The sequence below is a fragment of the Helianthus annuus genome, chromosome 15 (assembly GCF_002127325.2).
Source record: "Helianthus annuus cultivar XRQ/B chromosome 15, HanXRQr2.0-SUNRISE, whole genome shotgun sequence".
Lineage (NCBI taxonomy): Eukaryota > Viridiplantae > Streptophyta > Magnoliopsida > Asterales > Asteraceae > Helianthus > Helianthus annuus.
Genome location: NC_035447.2, coordinates 142,730,767 through 142,745,186, shown reverse-complemented (window position 1 = coordinate 142,745,186; position 14,420 = coordinate 142,730,767). Strand labels below are relative to the sequence as shown.

The following is a 14,420-nucleotide window of genomic DNA, read 5'->3' as shown; positions in this document are numbered from 1 at the left end:
ACTATCATGTGAACAAATATTTAATGAACTCACATTCGCATTTTAGTTAAGTATACATTAAACTTGTCGACTGATTAACATAATGTAAAAACAATATGTCACCAATGCACAAACTTTTATTAAAAGCAACCTTATTTGGCCCAAACATAACTTGTTCTTAGTTAAGTGTAACAAACGGATTTTCTTTAGTGGATGAGATCAAAATACATCTTACGTTCTATAAAAAAAAATCATTAACAACACTATTTCGATGGTTAATAAAAATATTATGATATTGAAAAATAAGAAGGTAGTACCTTTTCTTCTAATTTGAAAACATGAATATTGAAATGCTGATGCAATTGTTCTTTTGCATAATTAATGTAAAACTGCTATATTAGCCATAACATAAGAGCAAATACACCCCAAATAGAATAAAAACAACAAACAAACTACACAGAAGCCTATACAAAAATCCAAGTTTTACAAAATTGTTCCAGCTATCTAAGGTGAGATCTGCAATTTTTCTCCTTTTAACCATCCACCAGTATGATTTCATTCTGCCTTAATACTTTCCAGGAGCATGGTTGTATCCGTATACTTTAGTTCAAAAACCCTCTCGTCTCGGTTCTTCCAATAAAGCTCTAAAAACATTTCATAAATTCAGCCAATTTCACTACATACGAATAGAAAAAAACGTAAATGGAAAGAACTACATTGATATGAAACCACCAAATCACTAAACCACTTTATTACCCTTCGCTTCCACACTTGCACACAAGCCAAAGTGCCCGGCACACTCCAGCAACACTGCTTTAACCTGATCAAGATAAACATCTTGTCCCTCTTTGGATTGCTACAAAATGAATCATAAAAAATGAATGAATCTATATTTATTGCACTTTAAATCTAACACTAATGTACAGAATACAAACTACTTATGAAGGAACTTATGGTGAAATGTATTCACTTTTTAGTCAAACCAGTTAACGTTCAAATTCAAATTTGAAATTGAATAAGAAATTCAAATCTTAAATTGAAAAGGAACTAATGGTGAAATGTTGTGAAAATTATATTGAGCAGGTTTGACATAGGTAGTAGTAGTAACGACATACCGTTAACATTCAAAAGCACGAAGATCACAAATGATATCCATAGTACTGGAATGAAAGTTTTCAGAATTATGAAAAGTTACAGTGATTATAATTCGATGAAAATGTCAGATTTGTACCTGACTGCCTTAAACATTACAAAATTCGGAGTTTACAAAATTCTGGGATTTTCAATAAACACTTCTTCATTCGATATTAAATAGTATTACAAAATTCTGAGTTTTAAAAATACTCAAAATTAAACATTACAATTAACACTTCCTAGGATATCTATTTCTCTCGCCTTCTTCCATGCAATTTCATTTTTTGTTTTAATTTGCAGATCAGCTAGCATATCACAGGTCTTCTAATCCTGTTTCAGCATATGTGAGATAAACGCTTCTGCTTTTTCTTTAAACTCTGATGGAGGAGAAGAGACAACTTCATCCAGCAGTGCAATGCTACTCCACGCCTGCTTATAATACTTATCACTTACCAACGCAACCTTTTTGTTGAGTTCTTCAGCTTTTCTCTGTTCATGGAGTGACCATCTTGAATATTCAATTTTAAGATCGGTGCTATCCGACCAGTGGTAGAAGGTTTTGCTTGCCATTTAGAAAGACTGTGAGTGGTTTTGGACATTTTGTTTTAGGATGAAGGGTTTTTTAAAAATGAAGTCTTGATGTTTTCAAGTAGAGTAATCATGATCCTTTATAGTGTTTGAAATATTTGATAGGGTAAACGAAGAGACGTCTGCTAATAATGATCATCTTTTTTTGAAAGTTTAAATTTTGTTCTTTGGTTTTCTAGATATTTAATTTTACTTGGTTTGCCATTAAAATGAAGAGACATGTTGGCCATATACACGTTTTTCATTACTAAATCATTAAATGTATCAGGTTTTTAAATATACATTTTTATTTAATGATTGCATTTATACCTGACCTTTGGGCTGTTACATTTCCTATATAATACCGTTGCAAATTCATATGTTGTTTCATCATACCCAGATTCGTTCAGTGAAATAGAAGACCAACTGTTATTATTTTGTCTTAGTTCTTATAAATACATTAAAATGGAGTCACATACTTCTGCACAATCTGAGGATTTCAAGCAACGCTTTATTAAACAAATCAAAGAGCAAGTTTTTGCTGATAGGTGTACTCTTCAAGAGTTGAAGAGATGTTTTAACGGATTGCAACTTGGTCTACTGACAAGAGACCAAGTTTCAAGAGACCTGAGGGCGATGCCGACTACTTCCGTTCGTGACCTGTGTGTTGCGAGTAATATAGAGTGTGGAGACAGAGACCTGGACTTCATGAGAAAGATCAATGACATACATCGAGAAGTGCAGTGCTCCATGGAGTTGAAATTAAAGTTTCTTGATTCTTGCTATTAGAGTTTAAGTGTCTGGTTACTTTTCTTTTTTATATGTAATTGTTACTTTTTTTAATACTTTATACTTTAATCGAATTAATTTTTTTATGACACTTTATCTTTGCTTCTGTTTCATTATAATTTTAGGTATGGTTTTAGGCTGACCAATTTTTTTGGGTTTTGTTTTAAATGCTGAATTTTTGTTGTGTTATAGGTTCTTCACTCGGAAACAATTTTTTTGGGTTTAGTTTTAAACGATACAAGTAAAACTCTAAAGCAGGTATGATATCAAACATATTTTTCTCGATTGTTAAACAGCGAACTAAAACCCTAAACCTCCAATCAATTTATAGTACAAGGCGAAATTAAAAATCCAGATAGCAAACACAGTAGAAAGCAGAGAGTTTTGTTTTAAGTATCCAGAAATTAAGTAAAGTATGAAGAACTTACCCGATAATCGGATCGAGAAACAATTAGTGGAGGCCTGCACAAATCCAACAATGACATGGTCACCTTCTTTCACTCGGAAACAATGCCCTTCTCATAACTGCATACAACACATAAATGGCAGTTATCATAACTGCATACAACACATAAATCTTGCAAATTGGATTAGTTAGGGATAAGAACACTGGTAAATTGCAGCAAAGGGTTTTGACTCTCTGAATCTAACCGCTGATACTTCTTCACAAAGGGTTTTCACCCAGGTGATCGCTCAACTTTACAAACCATTTCACTTAAACCGACTTGCATTCTTGCGAAAATAGAAACAGTCACCCAAATACACTAACTTTAGCATAGAATTTCACAGTAATCAACATTTCATTTGCAATGGAAATTCATAAGAAATATTTTAAAAAATCAATCATCCTACTTGACTTTCTAAGGTAAACAACATTCATTTCACAGTAATATGAAACAGATTAACAATATTTGTTCAAAATAAGTGGGAAAAACAACATTTTGGGAAAAAACAACAACAACAATGGGTGGAAAATCGATGAATCGATATTGACCTAAAATCAAGATTGAACACCAACTACAAAAACATAATCAACATCAATAAAGATATTTGTATTTTAAAAAATAGAAAAAACAAAAACCACCCAAAACCTAAAATCAAACTTGAAACATGAAACAGATTAACAATCTTTGTTCAAAATAAGTTACGAATTATGAAAATCCGAGACAGAAACTTACCATCAATACAATCCATCTGTGAAGTTGAACGACGACGAAAAAGTAAACATGTTTCCAGAAAATAATGTCGCGGCAGCCGGTTCCTCCACCGCCTCCACGCCGGAAAAACGGTTGTTTTCATCGGAGATTATATGTATTCAAGTTATGATGGTCCTAACACAACAAAGGTTTTCAAACGGTTCAGGTCACGTATCCTGTTCTTCAAATTAATTCTTAGCAAATCAGATCAGCAAATCTAATTTTCTTATTCCAACCCTAAGTCACTAACCCTAAAAAAGAAAATAATCAGGTAACAAAACAAAGCCTCATCAACATCAGGTAACACTAAATCAGTGTAGTGAAAATGAAAAAGGAAATCATACCTGATGAAGGAACTGGACGGTCCGATTATAAACCACTGATCAACCTAAACATAAACCACATACCAACAAACAATCACAAAACAAAACAAACCAAATTCAAGAATCAACTCTGTAAATATAATCATGTAGTATGGATTTTACCTGGCTAAACAGTGTATCATAAAGTGCCATAAGACCGTTTTGTCGAACAGCCGCACATGCCTTACCGTCAAGCTCGGCTTGTGGTTTTTGATGATCCACAAAGCTTTAAGAAAAGAATAACTATAAGTCATTGATATAATAATAATCTCACCACAAATAATTAATGAAAATGTAAATTATAATACTTGTGAATAGTCTCCTCTAGAAGCATGATGGTGTTACCAAGTTCTCGCTCGGTTTGGCCTTTCTTTACCGCAACCATTTTTCACGCTCTTGGGCTTCTATGCTTTGCAAACACAAGAGTTGAAGCCTCATGAAGCTTTCTTCTATACACTTCAACTCACTCTCTTTCTAATTCCATTAACATATTGTCTTTCTCTGCTTCATGTTCACATATGTCCATCCATATTTGCTGCACACATGCCAGAATCCAAAAGGAAGAAAACATCAAAAAAACTAGCAAAAGCTTGATTCTCAAATATGTTCACATATATGTGCACCTGGCATAAAAAAACCTGCAATTTTTTGCAATTTGATTCTCAAATCTCAGTAAAGTAATTCAAACTTACTGACAATTACACATTCAAATCATGGAGTGCAAAACAATATCACTACTATAAAATAATGTCGAACCTGCATAAGAGTTGTTCAAGAACTCGACAGCTCAGCTGGATGGATTATAAACCGGAATTATGACATCATCATTGACATGTGGCATACCTTAGAATTTGACACGTAGGCAGTTTTACATCAGCTCATCTTCTCTTATTATAGATAGTATAGATTTACAAATATTATTCCATGTTCACAAGTTCACAAAAGTAACAAAAGCCTCATGCTGTTATAAATTTATAGAAATGATACTCAAAAGGATCCAATAAAGTCCACAATTAGAGTCAACTTTATTAATAACGGGTCAAATGGGAAAGTTTTTTTAAAGTAGCTAAAAATGAGAAAGCCATACACGCTAAAGCCTAAATAAGAAATCATATCCAAGTAAATGTGAACAAATAAATGTTGGCCTAACCATCGAAATAAGCTACCCGTGTGATCTGTTGGATCTCCCAGCAAAGAGCAATGGTGAAAAATCCCGTAAATAGCCCTATAAAAACCATGAATGGAAATCAGACACAAATTAAAAAGGAAAAAAAAAGAAAAAAACATGAACATATTTGTGATGAGTCAAAACTAAAAACCTTGGTTGTTATGTAATCATCAGCAACAACTTGCATCTCTTCGGTCTCATGATCCTTCCCTCAAATTAAAGTGGAGCTCAAACGCTATAATAAGTCAAAACCACAGATCTAATGAGTTACTGAGGATCAAACGAAACTGAATTGTTGTGCATCTTCTTACCCGGTAATCAGATGTTGAAAATTTAGAAACCCTAGATAAGCAGGAACCTACAAAATCCAAAATTAACGAAATCACCTAAAGCCCAAATGACCTTCAAATTTCAAAACACCCAATAAAATCATTGAAATTAAACCCTGACCTCAAACATAACATCTGAAATTTGGGGAAAACATAGGAACAAAAAAGAAACCCTAACAACATGACATAATAAATTGATTAATATGAAGCTAAAAATATCAAAACTTTCATTACCTCTGCAAATAAGTGACAAATAATTTAACAATAATATGTAAAATTGGGGCAAAACATAACGAAACCCTAACAATCTTTCTACACAATAAATAACATCACCAATATCCAAATTGAAATAAAATATAACCAATTATACAACTTCATACCATCCTCTTCATCTTCATCATCATCTCGATCTCCAGGATCAACATCTTCACCATTAGGCTCTTGTCGCTCATCCTCTTCAAGTTCATTCTCATCTATACAGGCGAAACAGATGTATATTACTCCATGACTCAGCAAACATGATGTATATTACACAATAATCAGCAACAAAATCCACATATTCGTTCATCAAAGAGGATGAACAAAGCAAAACCCTAGACTGTAAGACCATGAGAGAAGAAAAACAAACTGAAAATGGCTCACGTGTGTTTGTTTGTTGTGTTGTCTTAGCTCGATAAGAAAAGACTAAAGGCTTGGGATTGATTCCCGAAAGCTTGAATTTCTTGTTGTTGGTCTCACAAAGAAGAAAGAGAGACCAAATAGAGAGAAACAGGGTTTTTCAAGGTTCACAGGTGGGGACTTTTTCTCTCCACTTCATTTTCAAGGTTCACATGTTTGAATTTTGAAATTCAAATTTTCCTCCCTCTTTCTCTTAACTTTTGCACCAACTTATTATTCATTATTATTTATTAATTAAAACTGATTTAATTGAAATTTTAAAAAACGATTATGACATCATCATTGACATGTGGCATACCTTAGAAGTTGACAAATAGGCAGATTTACATCAGCTCATCTTCTCTTATTATAGATAATATAGATATTTATTACAACTAATCTATCGAAAATAGCAGTTAAAAGGTCAAATTAGAAGAAAACAACAATGTTTCATAGATGTATAGATAGAAAATTTGTATGAATGTTTCCTCCGTAATTTGCCCATGGTTAAGAAAGTTTTTTCTAGGAAAATGATATGATTAGATCATAAGAACAAAGCTCGTGACCATCATTAAACCTTTCCACTTTTTATCTCCCTTTTCTTTCCTTTTTCCCTTTGTGCAACTATTTAAAGTTTATATGGGGCCAAAATACAATAAGTTAAAGTTTGGGGCTGAGGTATAAAGTGGTTCACTTGTGAACCGTGAAAACCCCATTCCAAGATACCCAAATTTATTAGGCTGTCTAGAAAATTATATTTTATAAAATACCAGGATAGAACCCCGTGTATTACATAGGTTAAATAAATGTATTTTTATATAACAAATAATATAAAAATATATATATCTTTAAAAATCTTGTTTATTATACGGGTTGAATAAATATAATTTTATTTATCAAATAATAAAATAATATATAATTAAAAATCTCGTTTATTATATGGGTTGAATAAATGTAATTTTATATATTAAATAATAAAAAATGTTGTATTTTTAGAAAACCCCCTTTTTTGTACGGGTGGAGTAAATTTAATTTTATATATTAAATAATAAAAAAGTTACATTTCTAAGAATCTCATGTGTTATATGGGTTGAGCACATGTAATTTTATAAATCTAATTTTATATACTACATAATAAAAAAGTTATATTTTTAAAAACTCCGTGTATTACACGAGTTGCATAAATGTAATTTTGTATGGTAAAAAAATAAAAATGTTATATCTTTAAAAAACCACGTTTATTACACAGGTTAAATGAATTTAATAAAAAATATATCTGGTGACTACTTTTCTTGGTGTACGTAATCATTTTTCACATGATTTGCCTCCTAGGATTTTTTTTACTCGTTAACATTAATTAATTTTACCTAAGTTATTTCTAATCTCTATATTTTTAATGATATTTCCCTAACAACTTATCCATCTTTTTTCTGTCTATGGCTCCGTTTTAATCTCCAAAATAACATATTTAATTTTACTAAATTATTTTGTAATATTACCCACTCATTTAGAAAAATTATTATTATTAAATCTGATAAATATTTTAAAATATTAGATTATCTCCTATTTGAATTGTTTAAATTTATATTAAATTTAATTTTATAATTATCTTTTAATTGATGGCTTCAATGAATGACATGTGTCCCTTTATTGGTTTCTTTTATTATATAGTATAGATAGATTGGTAATTGTTATTTTATTAAATAGTTTCTTTTAAATTATTTATTTGTTGAATCATATAAGGATGAACAGTGATACGAAAATTTTAAAGTATTCATTTTAATTTGATTTTTTTTAACTTGATGTAATATTTTAAGTATTTTGTTAAACTTATAACTTGTAATTGAGGACGAACAATGATACGAAAATTTTAAAGTTTTCATTTTAAATATGATTTTTTTTAACTATTCTTTTTAACTTAGATCTTAAAATATTAAGTATTTTGTTAAATTTATAACTTGCGTACATTCACTTTTTATATAAATCTAACTCCACAACTATGTTAATTTTTTCCAACACTGCGATAAAATTTTTTGTTGAACATGAATACCATGCCGCTATCGTACCATATCGAACAGAAAACGACAATGAATAGTAATTTATTTTCATATCTTGAAACTATACGTGTGCCGATAATAGTATTAAAAAAACGTATTTTTTGTATCATTAACTATATGAATATTGATACGTGACGAACCGAACCGATTTCAACTGAATAACATCGGTACCGATATCGGTAATACTGAAAACCAGTATTCTTTTTTATGGTTTTCAATGGATATAAAACACGTGTCAATGTATGTTTGGGAATCACGGCTTTATTTTTTAGTTTATCTTTAAGCTGCTATAGCGAGTGTCGTTACCAAAATAAAGGGAACCAATACCAACTGAATTTTCGCTGTGTAGCGCGGTGGAAAACCGCTAGTTTTGATTATTTGAAAATAGGTAATTTTCTTTAAGAATATGTGTCAAGTAAAGATTGTACATTTGTTTTGAAAAATAAAGATTAAATAGTTAGAGGGGTTTTTAGTTAATAAAATGGTTCTGTAGAATCCTTTTCCTTTAAAAGATTCATACAAATAGCCACTCAAGTCTCAACCCACTAGTACAATTATCTACAACCTTCAACAAGGTGTAAAGCAAAGAAACACACAAATTTAGAGAGAGATGATTAGAAGAGAAGGGAAAGGGCCTTCTTCAAGAGATCTATTGGTATGTTTTCCTACAAGAGCACATCTTGCATTGATGCCAAAACCGGCTTCTAGCCCGCGTCGACACCTCCACCACCACCAAAAACACCTTAGAAAGTCTATGAGAGGTGGTAGTACGGGTGGCCATGCAAGTCCGTATATGTGGTCAGGAACGAAGCAGATGGGCTCAGATAATTTATCTGAGCCCACCTCTCCAAAAGTAACTTGTGCCGGTCAGATCAAGGTCAGGCCTAGCACAAGATCATGCAAGAACTGGCAAACCGTCATGGAAGAGATTGAAAGAATTCATATCAATAGAAAGAAGAAATCTACTTGGGTGGAAGCATTCGGGTTTAAGAAAGAAGTCATGCAGTTCTTAAGTTGCTTAAGGAGTATTAAGTTCGATTTTCGCTGTTTGGGGGCATTTTCTCATGTAGATATCACTTCAGATGATGAAGAAGAAGATGATGAATATAACAATGATAAAGAAATCAACCAACATGACAAAGATCACCATGATCATGATATCAATGAAGAAGTTTCATCAGGAACTATGTTTTCCAAATGGTTTATGGTCCTACAAGAGAATCAAGATTGTGGAATTTTTGAGAAAGATGAAAAAAGTTTGAAACCAAAAGAAACAGAAGATCATCATCATCCATGTCTGCCACCTCCAAATGCACTTTTGCTTATGAGATGTCGATCCGCTCCGGCTAAAAGCTGGATGGAGGAGAAAGAAGAAGAAGAAGAACAGCAAGAGAAATATGATGATGATCATTACCATGACCATGACCATGATGATGATCATGATCAAGAACATGAAGAACATGCTAAGAAAGATCAGAAACTGGAACATACAAAAAGCAAAAGGAAGAGTTTGTCGGAACTGATGAAAAATGAAAGTGATTTCTATAAATTATCAGTTGATGTTGCAAAGGAAACATGGGTTATTGGTGGAATTCACAAAGATCCATTCTCAAGAAGTAGAAGTTGGAGAAGATGATCAAAATCCATTATCAACCTTGTTTCTCTTTTCTTTTCTTTTTATTATTTTTCCCTTTTATGAGAGCTTTGTAAGTATTTTGTAGATAACATGCCCAAAGTAATTGTCGTATAATGTTTACAAGATATGATTTAAATGTTTTCAGCTTATGGTTGTGTTATCTGATTTATACCATCATACTAGTTACACATTCTCCTATATATTAATTCTCCAATGCTTTAAACAGTAACAAAGAAAAATTAGCTGTTAAACAAAAGTCTAGCACCAAAATAAACAAATAGATGCTCCAATGCTTTAAACAGTAACAAAGAAAAATTAGCTGTTAAACAAAAGTCTAGCACCAAAATAAACAAATAGATGCATCTAGAAATATAAGCCAAGATTTTCGACTAAAATAATAAAAATCATCTATATATTAATTCTCCAATGTTTTGAAGAGTAACAAAGAAAAAAATAGCATTATCCTATTATCCTAATAATTGTTATATTTATATATATAACATTTTTAATTTCATGAATAGTACCACCACTATATATAAAATTTTGATTGCTATACCAAATGCTAGTATGTGAGTATAGTAATTTCCGCCACAATGCAAAGGAGAATTTTACTAGTACCAAATATAACGATATGACATGACAATGTTCTCGTAACTTATTGCCTTAATTATGGCTAGGTAAACTTATTGTAAACAACAAATTATGCATGTGGCATAGGTTTAATGCACGAGTTAAGTATGATTTGACCTAGCTGAGCTTGTAATGTTAAAAATGACTTGGAAGCTCAGTTGATATTAAGAGTCATCTCATGGCTACGTGGCTTTTTTGAGAGTGAAAGTGAAATATGATGGTTTTCATTATTATTTTCAGTTCATTTATATTTTATAGGTGTTTTTTATTGATAATATAATCGTTTTATAAACATTCGAATTACTTCATGATTTCTTACGTATGTTAAATATTATTTATTCAACTTTTTACAAGTTCATATTGTAAAAACTCTGTTTTTCAAGTTTTAAAAATTACATGCTTTTACAAATTTGCATATTCCAAATCAAATAAAGAAGTTGTTTGGACATCGTTATAAAACCATAAAGTACACTTATGATTTAAATAATGCTATCGGAGTTAATTTAATGAGGGAAAAAAAAATAAAATTAAAGAAAGCAAAAGAGAGAATCTTTTTTCCTTCCAAATCAAAAAGAAAAAAAAAAACCCAAAGGATTTAACCTAGTTTTCTTTTCATTTCTTTTTTTTCCTTTTTTAATCGAAACTCGGGAACATAACATGTTTTATTTTCCTCCTTTTTCCTTCCTGAAATGAAACTTAGGAACATAAAATGTTGTTACCTTATTTTCATTTCATTTACTTTCCTTTCCTTCCATTAGTGAACTCTGGAACTGGAACATAGTGCTATTCAAACAACGAAAATTAACGACGCCCATAAAAATATGTAATCAAGTTAATGGATACCCAAACACCGAAAACTAGCGACGCCGATAAAATTATTTTCTAAATCCACCACTACGTTTTAACTCTCAGAGTATAAAGTGTTGATCAGTTCTTTTTAAACATAATAGAAAACATGAATTACATACCTGTTACAGCAGACAGACCAGCAGAGAATCCAGTCAGAGATGCAGCCATTGAGTTCGACATACTTGTCAGGATAATCTGGTTCCTCCTTAGGGTGTAAAGTTATGATGGTGATGAAATCGAAACTAGGGAGGTTTCGATATGGAGAGAGAGCCGATTGTGATATTATGAGGGTTGTGAAATTGTCTAACTTGTGTAACCCTTAAACTCTCTAATAATCTCCTTATATATACACCCAAGAGGAAACCTAATTAGTTAATAAGGGTAATATGGTCCATCAACAATTACCAACTAATTATTAATAGGTTACTAATATATTTTGATCTATATAATATAAATGATTATAATGGCTACAGGATTAAATATCATAACAATAATATATTTAATCTCATATTCTCCCACTTAACCGAGTAATCATATATCATGAGTATTAGATGAGCCTGGTCAGGAGTTAACACTCATTTTAGCCTTAAACCAAGAACTATAGCAGAGAAATACAGCCGTTGAATCATTATTCAACTCGGGACCCCCATTAGTCATACTATAGCCTCAATTTAAATCCTAACAGTTATGATTAAAATACACATAAGCCCTTTAGCGTCTGATTTGTATTTATATTTGTCTATATGTCATTACACCGGCAGAACATATGTTAGAGACATACAAAATCAAACTGAGGAAATTTTATTAATTAAAACATAAGCTAGTACAATATGCCATTAAATAAGGTCTTTAGTAAGTCCCATATTCGATACATGTTCTTCGAAAACTTTAGGTGGGATACCTTTAGTCATCGGATCCGCAAGCATATCTTTAGTACTAATATACTCAATACAAAGATTATTTTTCTCAACTCGTTCACGTACGAACAAATATTTTGTATCGAGATATAAACCAGCTCCAGTCGAACTGTTACTGTTCGAAAAACTAACGGCAGCTGAGTTATCACAGTAAAGCTTCAATGGTCTAGAAATGGAATTAACGATTTTGAGTCCAGTGATCAGATTTCTAAGCAACATTCCATGACAGGTTGCGTTGTAGACAACAATGTATTCTGCCATCATTGTGGAAGTTGTGGTTAACTGTTGTTTATGACTCTTCCATGAGATAGGTCCGCCTGCTAACATAAAGATGTAGCCCGAAGTGGATTTCTTGTCATCTTTGCATTTGGCAAAGTCAGAATCAGAATAACCTACTACTTCTAAATGATCACTTCTTCTATAAGTCAGTTTATAGTCCTTCTTCCCTTGCAGATATCTAAGGACCTTCTTAGCTGCTTTCCAGTGATCTAGACCAGGATTAGTCTGATAACGGCCTAGCATTCCAGCAATACAAGCGATATCTGGGCGAGTACACTGGAATGAACCGAAAATATCTCCCTAAACTACTGGAGCGACTGAGGGTTTGCATTGTTGCATGTTGTAATGTGTAAGGACACGGTCTATGTAAGTCTTCTGAGACAATCCTAAGATCCCTTTGTGTTTATCTCGGTGAATTTCGATGCCAATGATGTAAGAAGCATCTCCGAGATCCTTCATGTCGAAGTTATGCGAGAGTAACCGCTTCGACTCATGCAACATATCTAAACTATTACTTGCCAATAGAATATCATCTACGTTAAGGACAAGTATAGTAAAGTTACTCCCACTCATCTTGAGGTAGGTGCATTGATCCACTTGATTCTTTATAAAACCTTGTCTCTTCATGACTTCATCAAACTTGAGGTACCATTGACGTGATGCTTGTTTTAACCCGTAAATGAATTTCTTCAACTTACAGACTAGATGCTCCTGACTTTCAGGTTTAAAGCCTTCAGGTTGTTTCATGTAAACATCTTCGTCTAAGTCTTCGTTAAGGAAAACAATTTTGACGTCCATCTGATGCAGCTCTAAATCAAAATGAGCTACTAGGGCCATAACGATCCTTAATGAACCTTTACGAGAGACAGGTGAAAACGTCTCTTGATAATCAATTCCCTCTTTCTAAGTGTAGCCCTTTGCAACCAATCTCGCTTTGTAGCGTTCAACGTTCCCATTCGGTTCCAGTTTTGTTTTGAACACCCATTTACAACCTACAGGTTTGACACCGTTGGGTAATTCTACCAAATCCCAAACGTCATTTTTCTTCATGGATTCAAGCTCATCAATCATTGCTTTGTTCCATTCAGAAGACTGATCACTGCTAATGGCTTCATTATAAGAGGTAGGATCATTGAGCTTTCCAGCATCCATTTCAGTCAGGTAGGTAACATAATCATCCCAATTAGTAGGCCTTCTTTGCCTAGATGACCTCCTGAGTTGATTATCGGGTTCAGCGTTGTCTTGGTTTTGAGCGTTTGATGTGCCTTCGTTATGAGGTATAATGGGTTCTGATTGTGGAGATGGACTTTGTGCAGTAGCTTCAGGTGCAGTTGTTGCATTGGGTACAAGAGGAGTAAACGGAGTAATGGAAAGCGACGAGTCTCCCCCCCCCCCCCCCCCCCCCCCGCATCTTGTACTTCTTGCAATTCTTCGTAAGGGTTGGTACTGCTCCCACTGACCTTGAAATCCTCCAGGAACGCAGCACGCTTGGTTTCAACAATACGGGTGACATGGGAAGGACAATAGGAACGATAGCTGATGCGTGTTAGTGTGTATATGTTTTAGGTATATATTTTAAGCCCTTTTTACACTTTTTAGCCAAGTTTTAAATTTATAAAACACAATATTTACTAACACTAAACACACATATGGGCAAGTGCACCCATCGTGGACGTAGTATAGTGTTGGTAAGATACCGAGGTCGTCCAAGGACACAAGAGCTTTTAGTACCGGTTTATCCACAACGTCTAATCAAATCAAAATGTTAGAAAAAGATTTTTAAATTAAGAAAATAAAACTAACTAAAATGCTGAAAAATAAAATAAAAATAAAACAGATAGACAAGATGAATCACTTGGATCCGACTCGTG

General features: G+C 32.7%; 1 protein-coding gene and 1 long non-coding RNA gene across 6 annotated transcripts; one reads left to right on the top strand and one right to left on the bottom strand.

Annotated features, from left to right (window-relative positions):
• Positions 1-409: 409 nt before the first annotated feature.
• Positions 410-6,275, bottom strand: LOC118487408. Of its 5 annotated transcripts, none has more exons than XR_004881776.1 (14): positions 6,167-6,275; positions 5,905-5,997; positions 5,646-5,697; positions 5,507-5,553; positions 5,347-5,430; positions 5,178-5,252; positions 4,784-4,870; positions 4,336-4,562; positions 4,151-4,253; positions 4,010-4,053; positions 3,648-3,800; positions 2,898-2,994; positions 736-835; positions 410-655 (listed from the first exon to the last, which is right to left on the bottom strand). It is a non-coding gene; the product is annotated as an uncharacterized LOC118487408 (long non-coding RNA). The 5 variants fall into 5 exon arrangements; XR_004881777.1 differs by having other exon boundaries at positions 410-623; XR_004881774.1 differs by having other exon boundaries at positions 410-835.
• Positions 6,276-8,746: 2,471 nt separating this feature from the next.
• Positions 8,747-10,021, top strand: LOC110912588. Its single transcript, XM_022157357.2, has one exon. It carries the CDS (start codon positions 8,849-8,851, stop codon positions 9,872-9,874), a length of 1,026 nt encoding a protein of 341 aa, XP_022013049.1. The 5' UTR covers positions 8,747-8,848; the 3' UTR covers positions 9,875-10,021.
• The last annotated feature ends 4,399 nt before the right edge of the window (positions 10,022-14,420 follow it).